This window comes from Lonchura striata, chromosome Z (genome assembly GCF_050655825.1).
Source record: "Lonchura striata isolate lonStrDom1 chromosome Z, ASM5065582v1, whole genome shotgun sequence".
NCBI classification, from domain to species: domain Eukaryota; kingdom Metazoa; phylum Chordata; class Aves; order Passeriformes; family Estrildidae; genus Lonchura; species Lonchura striata.
Window position 1 is genome coordinate 55824037 of NC_140740.1, and position 19094 is coordinate 55843130.

At 39.7% G+C, this 19094-nt stretch overlaps 2 protein-coding genes across 3 annotated transcripts in view; both read right to left on the reverse strand.

The window, feature by feature from the left end:
- Positions 1-99: 99 nt before the first annotated feature.
- CCNO (cyclin O) lies at positions 100-2259 on the reverse strand. 2 transcript variants are annotated; one of them, XM_085566435.1, is made up of 4 exons: positions 1257-2259; positions 988-1173; positions 684-842; positions 100-549 (listed from the first exon to the last, which is right to left on the reverse strand). In XM_085566435.1, exons 1-4 carry the CDS (start codon positions 1497-1499, stop codon positions 364-366), a joined length of 774 nt encoding a protein of 257 aa, XP_085422561.1. In that variant the 5' UTR covers positions 1500-2259; the 3' UTR covers positions 100-363. The 2 variants fall into 2 exon arrangements, with proteins under 2 accessions (XP_085422561.1, XP_021390133.1); XM_021534458.4 differs by having other exon boundaries at positions 100-842.
- A 265-nt stretch (positions 2260-2524) lies between these two features.
- DHX29 (DExH-box helicase 29) overlaps positions 2525-19094 on the reverse strand; it is a 28844-nt gene continuing 12274 nt past the window's right edge. Inside the window, exons 14-27 of the mRNA XM_021534308.3 lie at positions 18950-19090; positions 17485-17629; positions 17145-17265; positions 16084-16168; positions 15390-15478; positions 14624-14752; positions 13772-13847; positions 11918-12142; positions 10065-10201; positions 9357-9450; positions 8325-8627; positions 6925-7056; positions 5289-5385; positions 2525-4584 (exon numbers count right to left, since the gene is read on the reverse strand). Of these exons, the coding sequence (XP_021389983.1) occupies positions 4529-4584; positions 5289-5385; positions 6925-7056; positions 8325-8627; positions 9357-9450; positions 10065-10201; positions 11918-12142; positions 13772-13847; positions 14624-14752; positions 15390-15478; positions 16084-16168; positions 17145-17265; positions 17485-17629; positions 18950-19090 (1830 nt within the window). The 3' untranslated portion in view covers positions 2525-4528. The remainder of the gene's footprint in view (positions 4585-5288; positions 5386-6924; positions 7057-8324; positions 8628-9356; positions 9451-10064; positions 10202-11917; positions 12143-13771; positions 13848-14623; positions 14753-15389; positions 15479-16083; positions 16169-17144; positions 17266-17484; positions 17630-18949; positions 19091-19094) is intronic.

Genomic DNA, 19094 nt, shown 5'->3' on the forward strand with positions numbered 1-19094 from the left:
ATTCGTTATGTGCCAATGTGTTTCCTCTCCCAGCTGTGTTGGCACACCGCCAGCAAATAAACGTATAGAGGTAACAAGCAAAAAAGATTCAGCATTCAGTTGGTCCTTACAACGTCATCTTTATGGACCACCCTCCAATTAAATAACACAGTACGTGAGATTCAGTAAATTATTTACATGCTGGACTTAAACAAAATACAGCAAAGGGACAGTGCAGATGACATGACACATAAAATCATTTGCAAGACGCCATCTAATTTTTAAGCACCAGTGACATTAAGGTTTAGTGGATCAGACTGCACCGACTCTGTGGAGCACAAACGCCGAGCCAGAGCCGTCCCCACCACCACCCGCTGTCAGCGGTCATCCCCAAGCCAGGGGCACTTCTGGGCCACCTCCGATGGCAGCAGGAGAGACAGGGACCGCCCGTTCAGAGACACCAGGAGCTGAAGCTGGTCCATGCAGTCCCGCAGGAGCTCTTCCGGGTAGCCACTGATTCGCAGGTCCAGGGGGCTGCAGTGCCGCAGGAGCCGGTCCGCAAGCCCCAGGCTGCTGGCGGCCAGCAGAGAGGGCGCGTATTTGGTGAAGGCATAGTCAGCCAGGCTGAGCTCCGCGACGCCCGCCGCCAGGCTCCGGGCGTCTGCCGCCTCCCCCGCGTTGGCCCCACGAGCCTCCAGCCGCACCTGGCTAAAGTGCTCCAGGAAGAAGCTGACGGTGGGCGCCGCCAAGTCGAAGTTCAGGCGATGCAAGACGATGCACTCCAGATTGCGGAGCTGCTGGCGAGTGAAGGCGTCGCAGCAGAGGGAGAGGAGCTCTTTCACGCTAGGAGGGTGCACCTCCACCTGCGGGTGGGGACAGGAGTGAGGACGCTTCCGCCGGGAAGCAGTGCGGGAAAGCTGGCGCGGAGCCCGGCCCGTGTGTGGCCCACTCAGGCTGGGCTCAGCGGGCCGCCACCGCCGGTGGCGGGGCAGCCGGGGCCGCCCCTACCTGTTTGCAGGCGATGAGCAGTGCTGTTACCCCCAGGAGCTGGAAGCAGTCGGCGGCCACTGGGGTAGTGGCGAGAAAGCGGTCGAGGATGTTGACGGCCAGGCAGAGTGCCTCCAAGGAGAGTCCGAAATGCCGGTGCACGGGGATGAGCCAGCTGACGAGCTTGCAGCGCGCCTCTGCCGTCACCTACGGCACAGGCAGCGGGGATCAGGCGGAGCCGACTCCGGGCTCCCCCGCCCTCTCCCCGCCGCCGGCCCCGCTGCCCCCACCTGCGGCTGCCGGGCGAGCGGCTCCCGCGGCTGGAAGCGGCTCTCCAGCCCCTTGCGGGAGCGGTACCAGCTCTCTCCGTAGTCGCGGAAAGCCTGCAGCTCCTGAGCGTTCCCTCCCGCCGCCGCCGTCCCCGTCCCCAGGCGCCGCCGCCGTGCCGGGCGCCGCGGGCAGCCCCCAGGGGAGCCGCCGGGCCCCCGACGCTCCGGAGTGCCGCCGCATCGCACGCTCGCCGCCGTCACCATGGGGTGGGCGGCCGTGCCAGGTCCGCTCTGGTCGCGGCGCGGGCTATTTGAGCGGAGCGGTGGCCGCCAAAGCTGTCATGGCCCGCCTCCCGGGCACCCCGCCCCGCCCGTCCCGTCGTCTGGGCACTTAGGGGACCACCGTCTCCAAAACAAAATCCCAGCCACCGAAACGTCTCTCTTCTCTGCCGCTTGCCCTCGGGCCAGAAGGCTATGGTGGAGTCGCCATATGAGCCCCCGACCACGGCCTCCTCGCTCTCGCGCGGCACAGAGAGCAAACCAGGTATCAGTGCCGTCAACCCAGCTGAAGCTGCTGCATCGATTTTTGCCATTACCAACGCAGGCGTCTCTCCAGCTCCTAGCAGTTCAACTCAGAACCTCGTAAACTTTAACAGCGACTTATCACTGCCCATAAGTAACACTTCCAGTGCAGGTCACCAGAAACAGCACAGGAGGAAAGCAGGGGAGAGAGCCAGGAATGCCGGAGCTCACGATGCAATCAGGGTCTCAGTTACACTTTCATCCATTGACTATTTATGTGATGGGTCACTATTTTAAACAGCTGAATGCAGGGAAATTACAACAGTCCTGCACTCCAACCACCCATTTATTGTGTGCTGTAGATGTGTAAAGACCTAGAGAAAGAAAACCTCTTCTGGGTTAAGCACTGGGAAAGATGGCAAGAGCTTAAAGAAGCCAAGGAGGGGATAGAAGTAAAAGGGAGGAGGTGGGAATTCTACCACATGAATGGCAGGAACAGGAACTCCTTTCTAAGGTGAGGTCAGAGACCAGGAGAACATGCTAACTTTAACAGAAAGAAATAACACATTTCAGGCCACAGCTAAGATCCAGAGATACTGAATGGTCTTGTGTCTGACAAATGCTTTGAGAAAAATAACACATCGTTGTTATCAGAAGTCTTTATTAAATAAATAGAACAAAAGAGGAAGTTCATCCACCCAAAAGAGTACAGGCACAAGAGTTGCTCACGTAGACTGCAGAAGCAGAAAGCCAGTGTAGCATCTGGGTTTTCTTTTTTTTTTTTTTTTTGTTTTTTTTTTAAGATAAATGTGCTTATCTGTACACCACAGTGTGATCGCTTTAATTTGTTTTACAGAAAACTGTTGCTCACACAGAAGATCGTGCAATTTCCCAGTTACTACAATATATCCCCTTAATTTATTTCAGTTATTTATTTAGAAGATCACAAAGCACAGCATGCTAGAGAAACACAAGGAATAACTCTGAATTCAACATTACCACTTATAAATGGAAAAAACCTCTTATTCATCATAATAAGGGAGAAGAACTCAAACACAATTCACACTTTCCCTAGGATTTAACCATTTAAGACCAACAATTCATTTGCAAAATTCAAATCCAAAAGAAAAAGCAACTTGCTAATTACTGAATTACCAAGATGCTTTTCTACTTTCCATTTCCAAAGGATACAAATAAAACATACCAACCAAAACAAAACCTAGGAAGTTTGTTTAGGGTACAGATTTAGTTTATATCTTCAATTAATATAATTTGAAAATTTTTATTTCAGTGTGGGAATACTGAAGTAAAAGTTGAGATCTTAAGGTCTAAGATTAAAACTTCCTGTTCAAATGCTTCCTTGCATAAATGTGTTGCAAAAAACCCATAAATGTCAATTCCTGTCTCCTATGAAATCAGGACTACCACTACATTATCATAATGCATAAAACAATAACAGATATGATCCCTGTTCCTTTAGAGCTGTTAGCAAACAGCTTTCCTCTTCCAGAACTGCTGTAAGCTAGTGTGCACCAACTGGACAGCAATCTCAGTCCCACTAGGATAATCTAAATGGATAGGCTCCATATTTTGCATTTTTATGCATTCAATTGCCTGAGTGCCCTTTCTGTACGTGATTAACCTCTGCTGTATAAAATCTTCAATTTTTCAGATTAAACAAAAGTTGTCATCTGCACTGTGCTTCTGTCTGTGAAGACAGTTCCTATTCAATTGCAACTGTTTAATGGCAAATCCTCCCTACCAATATATTCCTTATTCTTGAAAACTAAGTTGGCAATCTAAAATTGCAGTTCATAATTAGAAACACTGTGGATAGGTGGAATGTATCAGACCATCTGATTCATGAAGCAATTCAGTTAAGGATTATTCAGTATTACAGAAACAAGAAATAAAGGCTCACACAGACAATCCAGTCATCGTGAGTGAGTAGGGTAGGAGAGAACAGCCAGTGAAGTTTCCACTAGGAGCTTCTCTGGTATTTCCTTAGAAAGGGTCAATGTGAACTTTGATTAATAAGAGAAAAAAAAACACATGATCATCTCTTGAAGGGGACCTGGAGAACTATGCAAAACTTAACATACAAAATAGGGAAAGCAACATTTAGTACAGTTGCAGGAATTGCAAGGATCAGGGTAAACAGGGAGGAACAAATGTGAGAAGAGGCACATCCTCTGTGGGAAAAGCTGCTGGTCAGTACACACTTTGCTGAGCACTCATTCACGGCAGTCCATGCTATCATCTTATAGATACTTATAGAGCATCTTCTCAATGTAAATCATACAGAAAAATTAAGACTCCTCTAAGAGGTCTTGGTTTAATACTGTAAATAACAGTTCCAAAAAAAAATTTAAAAATCATCACTTAGGAAACCTGTATGAGAAACATTTGTCTTCAGTTTGCATACATGGAATTCTATTCAACTGAGTTCAGTACACACTGTATTGATGATATGATTAGCATATTAAGTTTAAAAAGAGAAATGGCTGTGAACAATTCCTATTTTAAAAAAACTGCTTGCAGTTATCTTTCAGTCAGGACAAATGGCATAAAATATATGGTAAAGGCTAAACATATCCAATGTTCATCTTTAAACTGATAAAAAGAAAGGCTGATCCTATGCAAAATCATGCAGTCTATCCCCATCATGGCTGGTATCAACCACACTAAGAATTTAAATTCTTCCAATTAATGTTGGTTTGCATATTTCTCCTGCAATTACTGAAGCTGTGATTTGTTACTGATTTCTGATTTCAGTTACCACTTTCTGTTTTTATCAGCTCTTTGATGATGTATAAGACCTTGTCATCTAGAAAAGAAAAAAAAAAAAACAGTGTGTAAAAAAGAAAAGCTTAAAAACTGATTTTCAAAATTACAAAAATCGTAAGAGAAGTCTAGCTCTCAGCAACTTAAAATTTTAATGCTTTAGGCTATGCCAGAATCTAAAGCAAAAGAAGAGATTATTATCTGGTAAGCAAAAAGACAAACCATACGTACGCAGTACATTATCATAAAATTATTTGATGAACTGCTGATGACCATTTCAGTAGTCCTCAAATGAGATTGGGGAAGTTGTGGGTTATACATCAGCATACAGGAACTGCCTTTCTTCCCCACCTACAACATGCTCCTGAACATCCAGCATCCAAATTTTAAATTGTGCTCCGCTATCCCCTACTTTTGGGAACCAACATTTTTTAACCCAGATTTTGAGACAACTTGCATAACACTGATAAATCATCCATGCCTAGGATTCTCCACACATAACCTCAATTCCACTTGGAGATGCTTGTCTCACCATTACTACCACTATCTTGAATGCTGTTACCAGGGATATCTTTAAAACAGCAGATCTTTGTACATCTGGGGCAAGACAACAATATATGCAGGGTTAGAAATGACTTTCTGGACACCTCTTAATGGAACTTTCATATCACACATGCTACTGTGTGAGGATGCAGTGTGCTACTGATTCCTCAATTTCGCTACAAAGTCCATTTAACAAAGAGTTACCTTCAAGCGACATCTGGGGATTTTCAAGCTTCTTCTTCAAAACAGACTCAATTAGAACTCTCAGCTGTTTGAAAATCACTGCTATCTTAACAGGAGCCTATAAAGAAAAGACAAACACTTAGTCATCAGATATTTCACACCAAACTACACATCAAAATATTACCCTACATACAAATAGGAGTTTATAACAAGATCCCTGCAAAATATGTGATTTTTAATGGTAATGATAATTGTGATGGATAGTATACTAATTAAATGACTGTGCTTACATTATGCCTTAGCTTTAAGTACCAGCTGTTCACAGTATCAAAGCCTGAAGAACAGCAGTTGAGAAGGGTAACTTATAATGTGTTCCCACATAACCAGCATAAGAGGAAATAATTACTTTACCAATAAGCTGAGCAATTAATTGCCTTTTTACCCCCCAAGGTAACAAAGTTCAAATTACATTTACACCTGAAATAAAACAGCTACACCATTTACCTCTTGGGAGGTCTGCCAGGCCTTCTGACAAGGCATTCACAAGCCTTTTCTAAATATCATCATGAATTTGGATACCTAAAATTGAACCCTCTCCCAAAAATATTTAATTTTCTCCTTTCCTCCCTATTTCAATCTTTATTTCATTTATATGCTGCCTTTGGTACAATAAGTAGCTGCTGTAGCAGAAGCACAAAATGCAAGGTATTTTGCTTAGCATCTCAGTAGAAAATTAGAAATTCTGAAACACTCTGTAAGATGTGATTAGCACAACAACTGCATAACTGTAGTTATCCAGGGACCAAAAAAAAAAAAATCTCTAACAAATCCACAAGGGATTATTAAAATTCCCTGCTCAGGATAATCAGAGTTAAATTAGATGACTGCTTACTTGAATCAACAGACTGCAAAAAATTGTTTTGTTGGTTATAGTTGTCTTAAAGAGGGGCACAAGACCCAGAGCACAGAAGGAGCACTGAAAATCATAACAAATAGCTGCCTGGATAGCAAAACCCACTGCTTGCCATTTACCAGAATTTACAGAGGAACTTTTATGACAACTATTTTGTCTGCAAAGATATGCTAGGAAAGTGCTCTCTATTTTCCAATTTCCAAGTAAAACTTATACATGCAGAAAGGAAAAAAATTTAATCAAGAAAACCAAACACCCCAAACCCAAGTAAGCAGCTGTTTTACAATTTCGATTTTTTTTTTCCCAAACAATTCTGTCTGCACTATAGAACAGTATATATAGTAGTGTACTAAAGATAAACACATAGTTACAAGACTGTAAAATTATAAGAAAGAGTAATATAAAAACAGTATACTCCTCTGCTTTTAGTACAAGCTCTATAAAAAAAAAGTTTAGTCTGCATCCATTTTCAATACCTTTTCTGAAAGAATACTTTCTCCTTGAAGAGAGAGGGAACAGATTTGTTGCACACCATGTATGGCAAGTCTATTCTTTTGAGTGTGATTTATTAAGATTTCTTTACATGTATATAAAATTTCCATCATTATCTTAAATTCTCTCCCCCTTTCTTCTCTCTTGTCTCCATCTCCCATATACGGTGGTCTGAACCAAGCTAATATACCAATTATGTAATATGAAAGCTCATGGAATCACAAAGGCAATTTATTTATAACTCCAATGCACCTGAAAATGGATCCAACCATCGACTGTCAGGAGACGCTCGCGATGCTGGACTTCTATATCCCCACCAAAAAGCAAAATGGGAAAGGGGGATATTAAAGTAGTTTCTCTCAAATACACCTTGGCGTACCTCACCTACATATAAATAAACACCAACAATTAAAAACAACAACAACAAAAAAATTGCAAACCACATTACATTCTGTAACACTAAATTTAATTGCTACTTCTACAAGCAAGAAATACACTTTTTTCCTTTTTCAAAATGCAACCAAAACAATTTATTGTAAACAATCAGTAGCTATTTGTCTGCCTTATACCACATAAAATAACTCACTCTAAGTGACAGACTTATATGCTAGAAGTTAGCTAAAGCCACAGTTATCTTCTTAAAGCTCAAACAGAGACATAACATTAACCTAGTGGTTTTCATAGGAGCAACGCGAAAAGTAGTAACACTACTGAAGCAAAAGGCAGGCAAAACTCTTTCATTATACATTCTTCTTGGGAATATGCATAAATGTGGTACACACACACTGCATGAAGTATGGGAGCTCAGCATGTGCTGCTTCTCGCTTTGGAACATCTTGGAAAAAGACAGAATGAGGTAGAAGGAGTTGTAGTGGGAAGAATGGACACAAAAAGAGTGCATCTTCATACAAAAGTGGAGGCTTAAATTATTTCATGAAAAGTGGGAAAAAAATACCTATCTTAGCTGTTCTTGGGCATCAGGAAATATTTTCAACTCTCAAAAAATACTACCACTTTATATTCGTTAAAAAGTCTAATACTTCCTGCTTCTCCACAGTAAATCTGGCCATTAAACAACTGCCAAACTTTTGTTGCACCAGCAGTATAACTAAATACAAACACTTCAATTTAGCAAATAGCTGACAAGATTCTCAATTGAAGGGGAAAGAAGATAAAAATGCAACTCACTTAGGGAGTTTATCTGTCCATTACAGAATTGGCTCTTTTATTTTATTACTGGTGTATCTCAGTACCAAGTTTCAAAACCTCAGAACAGTAACAAGGCAGATTTTGGGAAGTTACTACTACATATTATTGCATAAAGTGTTACTAAAATCAACAAGACTGTATTTTAAAAAATCAATTATACTATTAAGTTAAATGATACACAGAAAATGCCTTCCATTTACAGCTACCAGCTTCACCATGAACAGATAAACAGATTTGTTCATGATTTTCAGCTTCACCTTCTTTTTCTTCAGCACTCAGTTGACTCACTTTCATGGACTTTAGGATCATTAGAATAATTAGATAATAAGAATCTTTAACATAAAACAATTAGATATTAAATAACATAGACTAGTTTGAAGTATACTAGAGGCAGAACTCCACCTTTGCACAAACTACTTTACATTCACTATCTTGAAACTTACCTTCTCCTGGTAAAGCAGCCATCCGTATGTCTGCAAGTCTCGATTTACGGAAGAAGGATGAACTTGAGCTTTACCCTGAGCAGTTTCTACTGTGCAAGCCAGCTTCTCTGTAATATCCACAGACTTTGTATACAGTATTTTTCCTACGTTGTCATACAGCCCTGCAGTTAACACAGCTTTAAGAAGAGCTATTTCACTGAGAGATAGAGATTGCGTGGCTCCATTTCCATCCCATCTGCATTGTGTTGAAGGTGCTGTAAACCCTGCTGCTCTGACCACCCTTATGAGTTCTTGCTTCACATCCTGAAATTAGGATGGTATTAGTAAAGTTTTGAATATAAAAAGTTACATACTCCAACAAGGGAAATAACACTTGATCTGAATTATTCATGCCCTCCAGGGGAAAGCCCCTTACTAGAATGATCACTTGTATTTTCTGCAGCCACACTGGAATCCAAGCTATTTCTATGATAAAAACATTACTTATAACATTACAATATCTGGAATATATGATTAAACATACAGAAATATATATTCTGCAAATACTAAATCTCTACCTGCAGTTAAAATGAAAAGATACATTTGCATCAAAAATCCAGTTCTGCTTAGAAGTACTCAGTACCCACCTTAAAAAGAAAGATCAATTAAAACATTTTCTCACCAAAAATAAGAGGCCATTCATGTACGTTTGTGGCTCATCCTTCAAATTAACTGCTAATAGATATGTTATTTGATATCAAGAATATAAATATTTCAATTAATGAAGTTTTGATTCTCTGATGAAAGTAAGGCCTAGCTTCTCCAATGCCATTGACTACAAAGCTGTTTACCAAAGTATGCATATCCAAAACTCAAATACAGACACAGCTACCTTGACTGAGAGTGTGCATTTCATCAGTCCCTAAATTCCACTTGCTTTCATCTTGTCTAAACAGCAATTGTGATATATCATCTCTCCAAAAGGGAACAATATTTTCAGAAGGAAATTTTATCAAATAACTTATGAGTACAGAGCATAAAGATAAGTTTTACCTCCAGAGTTAACAGTGAAGTTCTATTAAGGAAATTCCTTCTGCAATAAGTCATTTCAGCACGATACCCCCCTTCCTGTTGGGCCCTTTTCCACCTACGGAAAAAATAGTGTCTTACACATAAAGAAACCCATCAAGACTATAACAGCAGAAGAGGCATTAAGTTTAAAAAGAAAAATGTTTTGGCAAGCATTCTCCACTCTAAAGTAAGTTTTAATGAAGATGAATTCTGCCTGGTCTAAGGACACTTGAAAGAACATGTCTGTAATGTAGATATGATAGATACTAACAAAAATACAAGGTGATTTACTCTCAACCCCCACACATTTCTGTCTTGACAGTCAAAACAAAATTCAGACTTAGTTTTTTCCTCTTTAGGAAAAAACCACTATGTCGTTTTATAAATTTGTGCTTTATCAAATATAAAATATTTTGGTCAAAATACCACAAACAGCAAACAAAATACTTTGAACACTAGGATAAACTGACACAGTAAACCTCTGTATGTCTCCAAGCATAGCTAAAAGGTGTTGAAGAACACAACACTAAGGAAACTACCCATTTGTGTTACAGTACTTGGCAATCTGTTGTTACTCTGAACAGAAAAAACTTGAAATGAAAGCAGCTCAAGAGATATTAAGGATTCTTTACATAACTGCATTATGTGTTATCTGCTACTAGTTATGAGCATAGAAGAATTATCACTTACCCCAGATAAGCATTGTAGATTGTTATATGGTCTGAAACAGCCATAGCTAAAGATGATTTTGCAAGATCTGCCTCATCTTTTCGACCAATAGGTGTAGTAAATGGGGATTTTTCTGTCATAACAGCAGCCAAAGTTGCCTGCAATTTTTCAGTACACATCACTTAGAACTATCTTGTTATAAGCTTACAGGTTCATAAAACAAATAGCCTGAAATTTTCTCTTATGATTATCTTAGAATGATAGGCTTGAGCTGCAAATCATTTACATTGAGTTAACAATCATCTAGTTTCAAGCTCCTGCTTTAGGCAGGGACATCTTCCCTGCCTAAGCCCCACCCAACCTGGCCTTGAACACTTCTAGCAATGGGACATCCACAACATCTCTGGGCAGCTTGTGCCAGTGTCTCACCACCCTCACAGTGAAGAATTTCTTCCTCATATCAAATCAAACCAAATGCTCTTTCAGTTCAAACCTCTTGTCCTGTTACCATATGCCCCTTTAGGAAGTTCCTCTTCAATGCCCTTCAGACACTGAAAAGCTGCAATTAGGTCATGCTGAAGCCTCTTCTCCATGCTGAACAACCCTACTTCTTTCAATCTCCTCAAAAAAGAGGTACTCCAGTTCTCTCTGATCATCTTTGTGATAAACTCTGGACTCACTTCAGCAGGTCCACAACCTTCTTGTGTTGGAGCTGCCAGAGCTGGATCCAGCACTACAGGGGGAGCCTTATAAAAGCACCGCAGAGGGGCAGAATCCCCTCCCTCCCCTGCTGTTCTGGATGCAGCCCAGGACACGTTTGGCTCTCTGGGCTGTGAGTGCTCCTGGCTGGGTCATGTGCAGCCTCTCACCCACAGTGCCCCCAAGTCCTCCTGGGCAGGGCTGCTCTGGATCTGTTCATCCCCAGCGTGTGCTGGTATCTGGGGTTCTCCTGACCCTGGTGCAGCACCAGCACCTAGCTCCACATCTATCCACTTCTCCAGGTCCCTTTGGATGTCATCCCATCCTTCAGGTGTGTCAGCAGCACCACTCAGCCTGGGGTCATCTGCAAATTTGCTGAAGGGGCACTTGATCCCTTTGTCTTATGTCACTGATGAAGATATTAAATAACTCTGGTCCCAGTATAGACCTCTGAGGGCACCACTTGTCACTGATGTGCATCAGGACACTGAGCCCTTGACCATGAGCCTCTGGAGGGGACTGTACAACCACTTTCTTATCCATCTAATAGGTCCCTTTGAATCAATCCCTCTCCAGTTTAGATGGGGGACCACTGTAAAGGCTTTGCAGAAGTACAGATAAACAAGTATGTAGTCTCTCCAGCACAGAAGACCACTGGGTTGGTCAAGCAGGACTTGTTAACCTCATGCTGGTGTCTTGAAATCACCTTCCTGTCCTCTATATTTCTAAGAGGATCTGTTCCATGATCTTCTCAGGTACAGAATTGAACCTGACAGTTTAGTAGCTCCCAAGCCCCTCTTTTCAACCTTTTTTAAAAGAAGATAGGTACAATCTTTCCCCTTTCCCAGTCACCTAGGACTTCAGTTGACTGCCATAGAAGTGGTTGCCATTGATAACTGAGGAAGAAACCTGGAAACCAAGCCTGATTACCCACTGTGGAGAGTACCTAGGAGATTAGAATGATAGAACCACTTTGAGTTGGGAAAGACTTTAAAGTCTTGAGTCCAACCACAAAGAACACTTATATTATTCCCTGTGATGGCATCTGTGTGCCCTCACCCTAAAGTAAACATTTTAACTTGCACCACCTTTTCAAAATACCATATTACAAAAAAACAGAATAATTGCAAAGAATTAACATTTTCAATATTTTTAAATTTTTTTTTTTCACTCACCACAGGATCCAAGCAGCCAAATATAGCACCAAATATAAGCATTTTGCCAATTTTTACATTAACAGGAAGGGCTGCAAGGTGCTGGCCCAATGGCGTCAGCTTGGGCTCATTTAACTGACAAGCGCCAATCTTCCTCAAAAGATTCATTGCATTACCAATTACTTGCTGCTGTGGTGGATCTAATGCTCTGGAAAGAAAATCTTCAGGAGAGCCAAGACTGCATTTCTGTGAAGTAAAGAGACATATATTTAAATATAAAAATTTATTATAAAAAAAGTTCTCTAACAGCTACACAGAAAACTGGAAAGCTGATCTTACATCAAAAGTTCACATTCCCTCCCCACCAAACAAGCATCTTGCTTCTTGGAAGGCTTACATGCTTCACAATAGGTTAACAAAACTTCATTGTTTGGAAGGGCTTCATATGGCTTGACCACTATTCAGAGAAGTGCGTTACTAGTGATCACTGATGAGCACAGGACTCTCAATCCTGATGGGCTGCAGTTCAATTCAGCACTAATTTGCCAGGTTGCTAGTTTTCCCATACACATTCTACTCACTTAAGACATAGTGCGAGGTAATGAAATTCCTCCCTTAAACAGAAATCAATTAGAAGGCTATTAACAGAGTTTAAAATTGTCACTGTGAGGCAAACTGGAATAATATAGTACACTACTCTCTGAACATGATTTTACAGCAATCAAGTGCTACGTTACTCCCTGACCTGTATAAGAAGCCCCACTAATTGCATTGGATCAGGTCTGTAGTAACAATCCTTTTCAGCTACTAGGGTCAATAATTCCAAAACAGGCAATTGTATGAAGGTGTAATTCCTCCAGAGGCAAGCATAGTATTTTTAGCTAACAAGGTGTATTGGGCTTGTGTTGCCAGGTTTAGGTAGTAGGGGCTGCGTGGGTGAGTTTGATGAGAAACTGAGAGCAGCTTTTCCTACGTCTAGCCAATGCCAGGTAGCTCCAGGGCAGACCCACTGGCCAAGGCTGAGCCAATCAGTGATGGTGATCATGCCTCTAGGAGAAGTTACTGCACAAACTGCAGCCAGAGAAGAGGAGGTGAGAACAACTCTGAAGACACCAAAATCAGTGAACAAAGCAGGGGAGGAGGTTCTTCAGCTGCTGCAGCCCATGAGCAAGGCTGTCCCTCATGCAGTTCATGGAGGTCTGTGGTGGAGGCCACATGCAAGCAGGTGGATGCTTGAAGGAGGCTGCGACCCTGTGGAAACCTCACACTGGAGCAGGCTCCTGGCAGGACCTGTTGTGCCATGATGAGAGGAGCCCACACTGCAACAGGTTTGCTGGCAGAATTATGACCCTGAGTGGGATCCATGCCGGAGCAGTTCAGGAAAAACTGCAACCTGTGGAATGGATTCACACTGCAGAAGCCTTGTAAAGGACTGTATCCAGCGGAAGGGACCCCAAGATGGAGCAGAGGAAGGAGTCCTCCCTTTCTCTGAGGAGGAAGCAGCAGTAGAAATCTGATAAACTGACCAAAACTGCCACTCCCCATCTCCCTGTGTTTATGAAGGACAGGAGGTATGGAATTGGGAAATAAAGTAAAGCCCAGGAAAGAGGGAGGGGTGGTTTTACCTCTCATTAACCTACTCTAACTTAATTGATTATAAATTCTATTGACTTCCACAAATCGAGTCTGTTTTGCCTGGGACAGTAACTGTGAGTCATCTCTTTGTGTCCTTATCTCTAGCTATGAGACTTTTGTTATATTTTCTCTCCCATGGACTTGAGGTGGAGAGTAATGGAGGAGCTTTGGGGCCACCCAGCATCCAGCCATGGTCAACACACCACACAACATTAGATATTCTAAAACCAAACACTGTACCATAATATGAAGGCATAACTCCTCCAAAGGCACACGCAGTATTTCTGGAACAGAATATTCCATGAAGTTTTCAAACCTGCAACATCACAAAATCATAAAAACATATATATTCAACTAAATCTTTGAATTAAACTTGTAAATATGTTTTTTACATGGTCATTCTTTGCAGTTTTTCTCTTGAGGGGCAGGGAAGGGAGTAGCATGGATAAGCCACTCATACTTTGAATTAAAGTATGTGCTGTGGCTTGGAAAACAAGTTTTAGTCAGAGAGAGAAAGCAGGAAACCCCAGTTTTCAAAACAAGTCTGTAAAATGCTTCCAAACTGAAAAGTCTGTTAGGGGGCTAAAAGACACATTTCATTGGTTATATCAAAAGACTTTAATTCTTTCTCAGCTGAAAGTCACTTTAGGTTTTCACAGAAGCAGGAAAAAGGTTTTTACGCTGCAGTAACAGAAACTAATTCTGCAGTGCCCGCATCTTATCCATAGAGATGACTTCCTCAGAAGCCTACAAAAAATTCAATGTTTAGGAGGTAAGGTTTCCATACATTTGATGTAAGCTAATCAGGTGTTTTAAAAAGGTGTTCTACAATTTCCTGTGCTGCACTTTTCCTTTAATTATGACTATTTTTTAAAAAACACATTACAAAAATATTAATAATAAAATTAACTTTTTTTAGAAGTGTGAAAGACGACTGTAAGACTTTACACATATGATATTCAAATTCTTGTTTTGGTTGAGTTTTTCCAGTTTGCTGTAAATAAAATGAATTTCAAAAGAATTCTCGGTCTTGCACAGAAAAAAAAAGACTGCATCTATGTGATTTACACAGTTCTGCTACATTTACAATACCTGTCTCTCGTGTACATTCGGAAGCAGAACCCATCCCTAACACGCCCAGCTCTTCCTTGCCGCTGCAAAGCACTAGCTTTACTGACAAAGGTCTCTTCCAGGGAACTCATCTGACTGCTTTCATGATACCTTAAACATTATAAAGCAAATTCAGATTTCAGAAATAGAATTTTCATGTGCATATAACCTGAACAGCATATTGACAACAAATCTAATGAGAAATTTCTGAAAATACATTTAGATGGGAAAACCTAAATATCTGGGAAAGAAAATCTGGGAAAAGCATATCTGGGAGGAACTGTATATTACATTGAATACAGGTCACTATAGAAAGTATAAAAACTGGAAAACAAAAGCTTTTCAGTTTAATCTCCTTGGCAATTCAGAATCATTCTAAAATATTGTGTAGGGATTTTCACATTTAAAGTGAAGTAAAAATAACTTTCAAAAACCAAGATAGCATAAAAACCACTTTGTTCATTTTTAAGTCATACTTAGTCATAATTTTCCATACATTATATCTTATCTATTAACTTCCCTTGTTCTTCTCACCATTTGAAACTCCAAACATACATCCCAAACCTGTACCCAAAACTGCAAGCTTTTAAATGAGCTCAGCACATTTCTGCACCCAGAACTCTAATTAATAAGGATAATTACAAAAAGTATTACTCTAACTTACTAAGGATACTACAAAATCCTTGCAGCTCTATCCTCCAAATATTCACAGTAACTACAGCATGATTAATGAAAATCAAACTCTCACCTATTTTCTTTTGTTCTCCCAGTATCAATTACAAAGACAACATCTGGTATTGTGATACCTGTCTCTGCTATATTGGTTGCCAAAACGATCTGGAAAGAGAAAAATAACAAACAGAAGAAGTGGAATGTGTAGCAGGTTTCAACCTTTATTCAGTATTATGGAGTAAGTCTGGTTAAATTTCTTTTACCCAGAAATGTCTCCTTAAATCATGTGACAAATAATTAAAAGCTACATGACTTAGAAAATGGTCTAGTTTTCCCCAAGGAGAGAAATTAAAAGTTAAGAAATAATTTCACATTCACATTTTGTTTTATAATCCATCAAAATTACTGGTTAATATCTGCCAAAATTGATCAACATTTAATTACATAGTTTGGCAGTAAATAAAATAGTATTTATTCAAGATAAAAGCCATAGTTACTGGTTAACAATAGTTAAAATACAGGTAAGTTATAATTCAGGAAGTTCACAGAAAATTTTAGGTTTAAGAATTTGTCCTATACTGTCAAGATTTTCACAGTGTATTATCTTCTACCTATTACAGACTACCAAATCCGAATTGTTTCTTTGCAATTCTAGAAATTCAGAGGAAATTCCAGGAGTACCTAATTGTTGTGTAATTCTGTATGGTAACAATTCAGATTTGCACCAACAGAAAAGTTCTCTTTTCAGTTATGAATTTTGTAAATATTACCTTTCTAATACCAAGAGGAGGTATTGTAAAGGCAGCTGCTTGATCTTGAGTTGAAAGAACAGAATGCAAAGCTATCAATCTATGCCTAGAACAAGAAATTGTAACAATAAATACACACTTACTAAATAACACAGAGTAAAAAATAAGACCAGTATAATGACAACATTTGGAGAATGATAGACAATTGAAAGAATTAAACTTCATATTATTAGGTATGAAAGTCTGCTTCATTGTTTTATTACAATAGCTAGAAAAATAACTTAATTAGTTCATAGGGATGTTCTCCCATTCAGTAAAAATGAAGGAAAAATACTAATACTACGGAACTGCTGGTTACTTTACAGTAACAGCACAGCAATAAAGGGAGCTAGGTGTCTGTAAATCCAAGTTCTTTAAACAGTGCTTTCAAGAAAAGGACCATTACAAATATGTGCAATTTTGAGTAATAGAGGCCTTCAGAGATGAGACAGCCACAGAGGCTGGTATTTATCTTCTCTTCCAGACTTCTACATCTCAATCCATAAACAAGTATCTAGCAATTGACTGCAATTGTTCCTTTTATGCAGTTGTGTTGCTAACTTTTAGTTATCCAAAAAAATTTTGAAATTATCTGTCACTACAACCCTAGGCCATTTCTCTTGGTAGATCCAGATACTCTGGAGCTCTTCTCAGGAAGTAGTCACTTCCATGTAAACAGTAAGCCACAGAAATCTGTATCCCAGGTATGGCTGCTTCCATACCCTAAGAAGCAGAAAAGAAGTAGTCAAATGCTTTTGATTACATAAATTTGTTGAAGAATAAAATAGAAAATTAAAAAAAAAATGTATCATACCATTCTTAAGTATGTCATTTTTGCTTGTATAACTTTTAGACTATAGCCATGAAAGTACATTTGTATTGTAGCAAAAGTACATTTGCATTGCAGTAAAAGTACATTTGTGGCATAATTCACTCAGAGGTGTAACTCCCACTTGCCTTATACAAGAATAGCAAACCTTAATGAATATGTTTGTTGGGTTGTAACTTAAGAGTATTAACTTCATAAAAAATATCTGCATTACCTGTCATGCAAGTTAAATCTTCTGTCAGTTGAAATGAGATCATACAGCTGTTGGATATGAGCAAGGCCTGGTAAAAAGATGAGCACAGCACCCTCAATATTCTTGAACTGGGGACTTCTATCTGCAAAATAATAGCACAAGCATATAGCTAAAACAAACATGCAATGCAAACCATTTCACCTAACAAGAGGAATGAATGCTAGGTCCTGTGGTTAACGCTTCTTAGGATCTTTCCTATAAGAATGAAGTCAAGTACTTCATTATTAGTAGAAAGCAGAGGAAAATGGATTCAAAGGAAACCCCAAGTATATAAACTTCTTAAGAAGTGGACTAGAAGTACCTAAGTATGCAAGCAACTCCAAAATAAGTTCAAGGTTGATCTTGTAAGGGTTCATATATAAGACAGCCTGCTGCGTACGATTGCTAAACTTCGCATAGTAAGGAGCCAAATTGATACCAGATCCAGACTGGATTGGGACATACTCCTAAAAAACAAGAGTAAGCAGAAAAGAAAAAAAAAAAATCACTAAATCACATTCTTAGTATTTCAGAAGAATGTAAGACAGCAGAAAGTGAATTTACCATTCAGTTGAAACAGAGATTGGGATAAGAGAAATTTAACTAACTTCACACCAAAACACGTGTGACTTAGATTAAATCACAACCACCTACATAATGTGTAGAAGTATCTACACTCATTAAATGACATTCCAGATTTTAAAAAGAGATAAAAATTAAAGTCTGTCCAAGAGGTAAAAAGTCCCCAGGTCCATATCGGACATTCAACTGCTTTCAGTTCAGACTGGGATAACAAGATGTATACTCTTCTTTCAAAACCCCTATTTTGGGGTATAAGAAACTAGTTTCAGCTTTTCCCTCTCCCTCACTTCACCCTTCTCAACTAATGCTTGCAAGGAAAATTAAGAATTAATTAGGTGGCAACTACTGCAGTGTTTTGGAACCAGAAAAAAGAAAGAGTTAGCAGGAGAGACATAGATTTTTAACAGACATCTTACATACATAGCATAGTATTTCTAAATTAAGTGGCACTATTGTAAACTACTTCACAGTTGCTTGAAATACTTAAGGAAGCTTGACACCACATATCCTTCTGTACGGAAGGAAAACAGCAGAGCACATCAGACTATGTTCAACATATAATTGCTCAATTGTAGTAAGCTAAATTTTCAGAAGTTTTGCCAAGTCACAGCAGCCAGGTATCTTCCAAAAATACCTAGTCTAAATTAACAGTCTAAGCTGCCAAAGTCAGATGGCACTGATAGAATTTCTCCTTCAAGAGTTTTGATCCAAAAGCACATACAACTGTCACTGAAGAGTACCTAAAAATTTATCATAACCTGTTAAACTAATGAGGGCTTTACACAATCTCAGGTAAATAATCTCATTTGGCATGCCAAGTTGGAGGATCTTGGGAGTTTTTCAGCTAAGGATAAGGCCTTGTCTCTTCTGTTGTTAGGTTCATTATGTAGGAGAATTCTTTGGGAACAAAAAAAAGAAATGGTTTCCCTGCTGCTGCTTATAAATCCAGAGCTGGTAATCTACAAGAGACCTCAATGTCAAATACAGCAAAATCAAAACATCTATATAGGAGTTGGAGCAACAATCAAAAGGGTGAAGCATTCATAAATATTAGTATGAGTGCCATTGTGTCTGATTTTTATAAACTGATTATCAAATATTTAGGTGATATTCTACAATCCAACCAGAATAAATTCAAAGGAACCAAAATGATAAAATAATAAACCCCAAAGGTTCCAAGACAAAACTAAAAATGCCTGTTTCACCTGGTGCTTTGTAGAGCTTCCTCCTTTACCCGTAATATTTATTGTTACTTCCTCCTCCTCCTCCAAGAACTTCTGACAATATTCTGAGTCCTTCTCCAGAACATAGCCAGTTGCTTCAATTACATCTTCAACATGGAAAATCTTT

What these genes read in the sequence shown, in the direction of transcription:
- CCNO (XM_021534458.4), bottom strand. Translation starts at nt 1,499, where the DNA reads ATGGTGACGGCGGCGAGCGTGCGATGCGGCGGCACTCCGGAGCGTCGG. An exon ending in CGCTCGCCCGGCAGCCGCAG is followed by an intron (nt 1,174 to 1,256) that starts GTGGGGGCAGCG and finishes CCTGTGCCGTAG; the next exon opens with GTGACGGCAGAGGCGCGCTG. An exon ending in TGCTCATCGCCTGCAAACAG is followed by an intron (nt 843 to 987) that starts GTAGGGGCGGCC and finishes CCCCACCCGCAG; the next exon opens with GTGGAGGTGCACCCTCCTAG.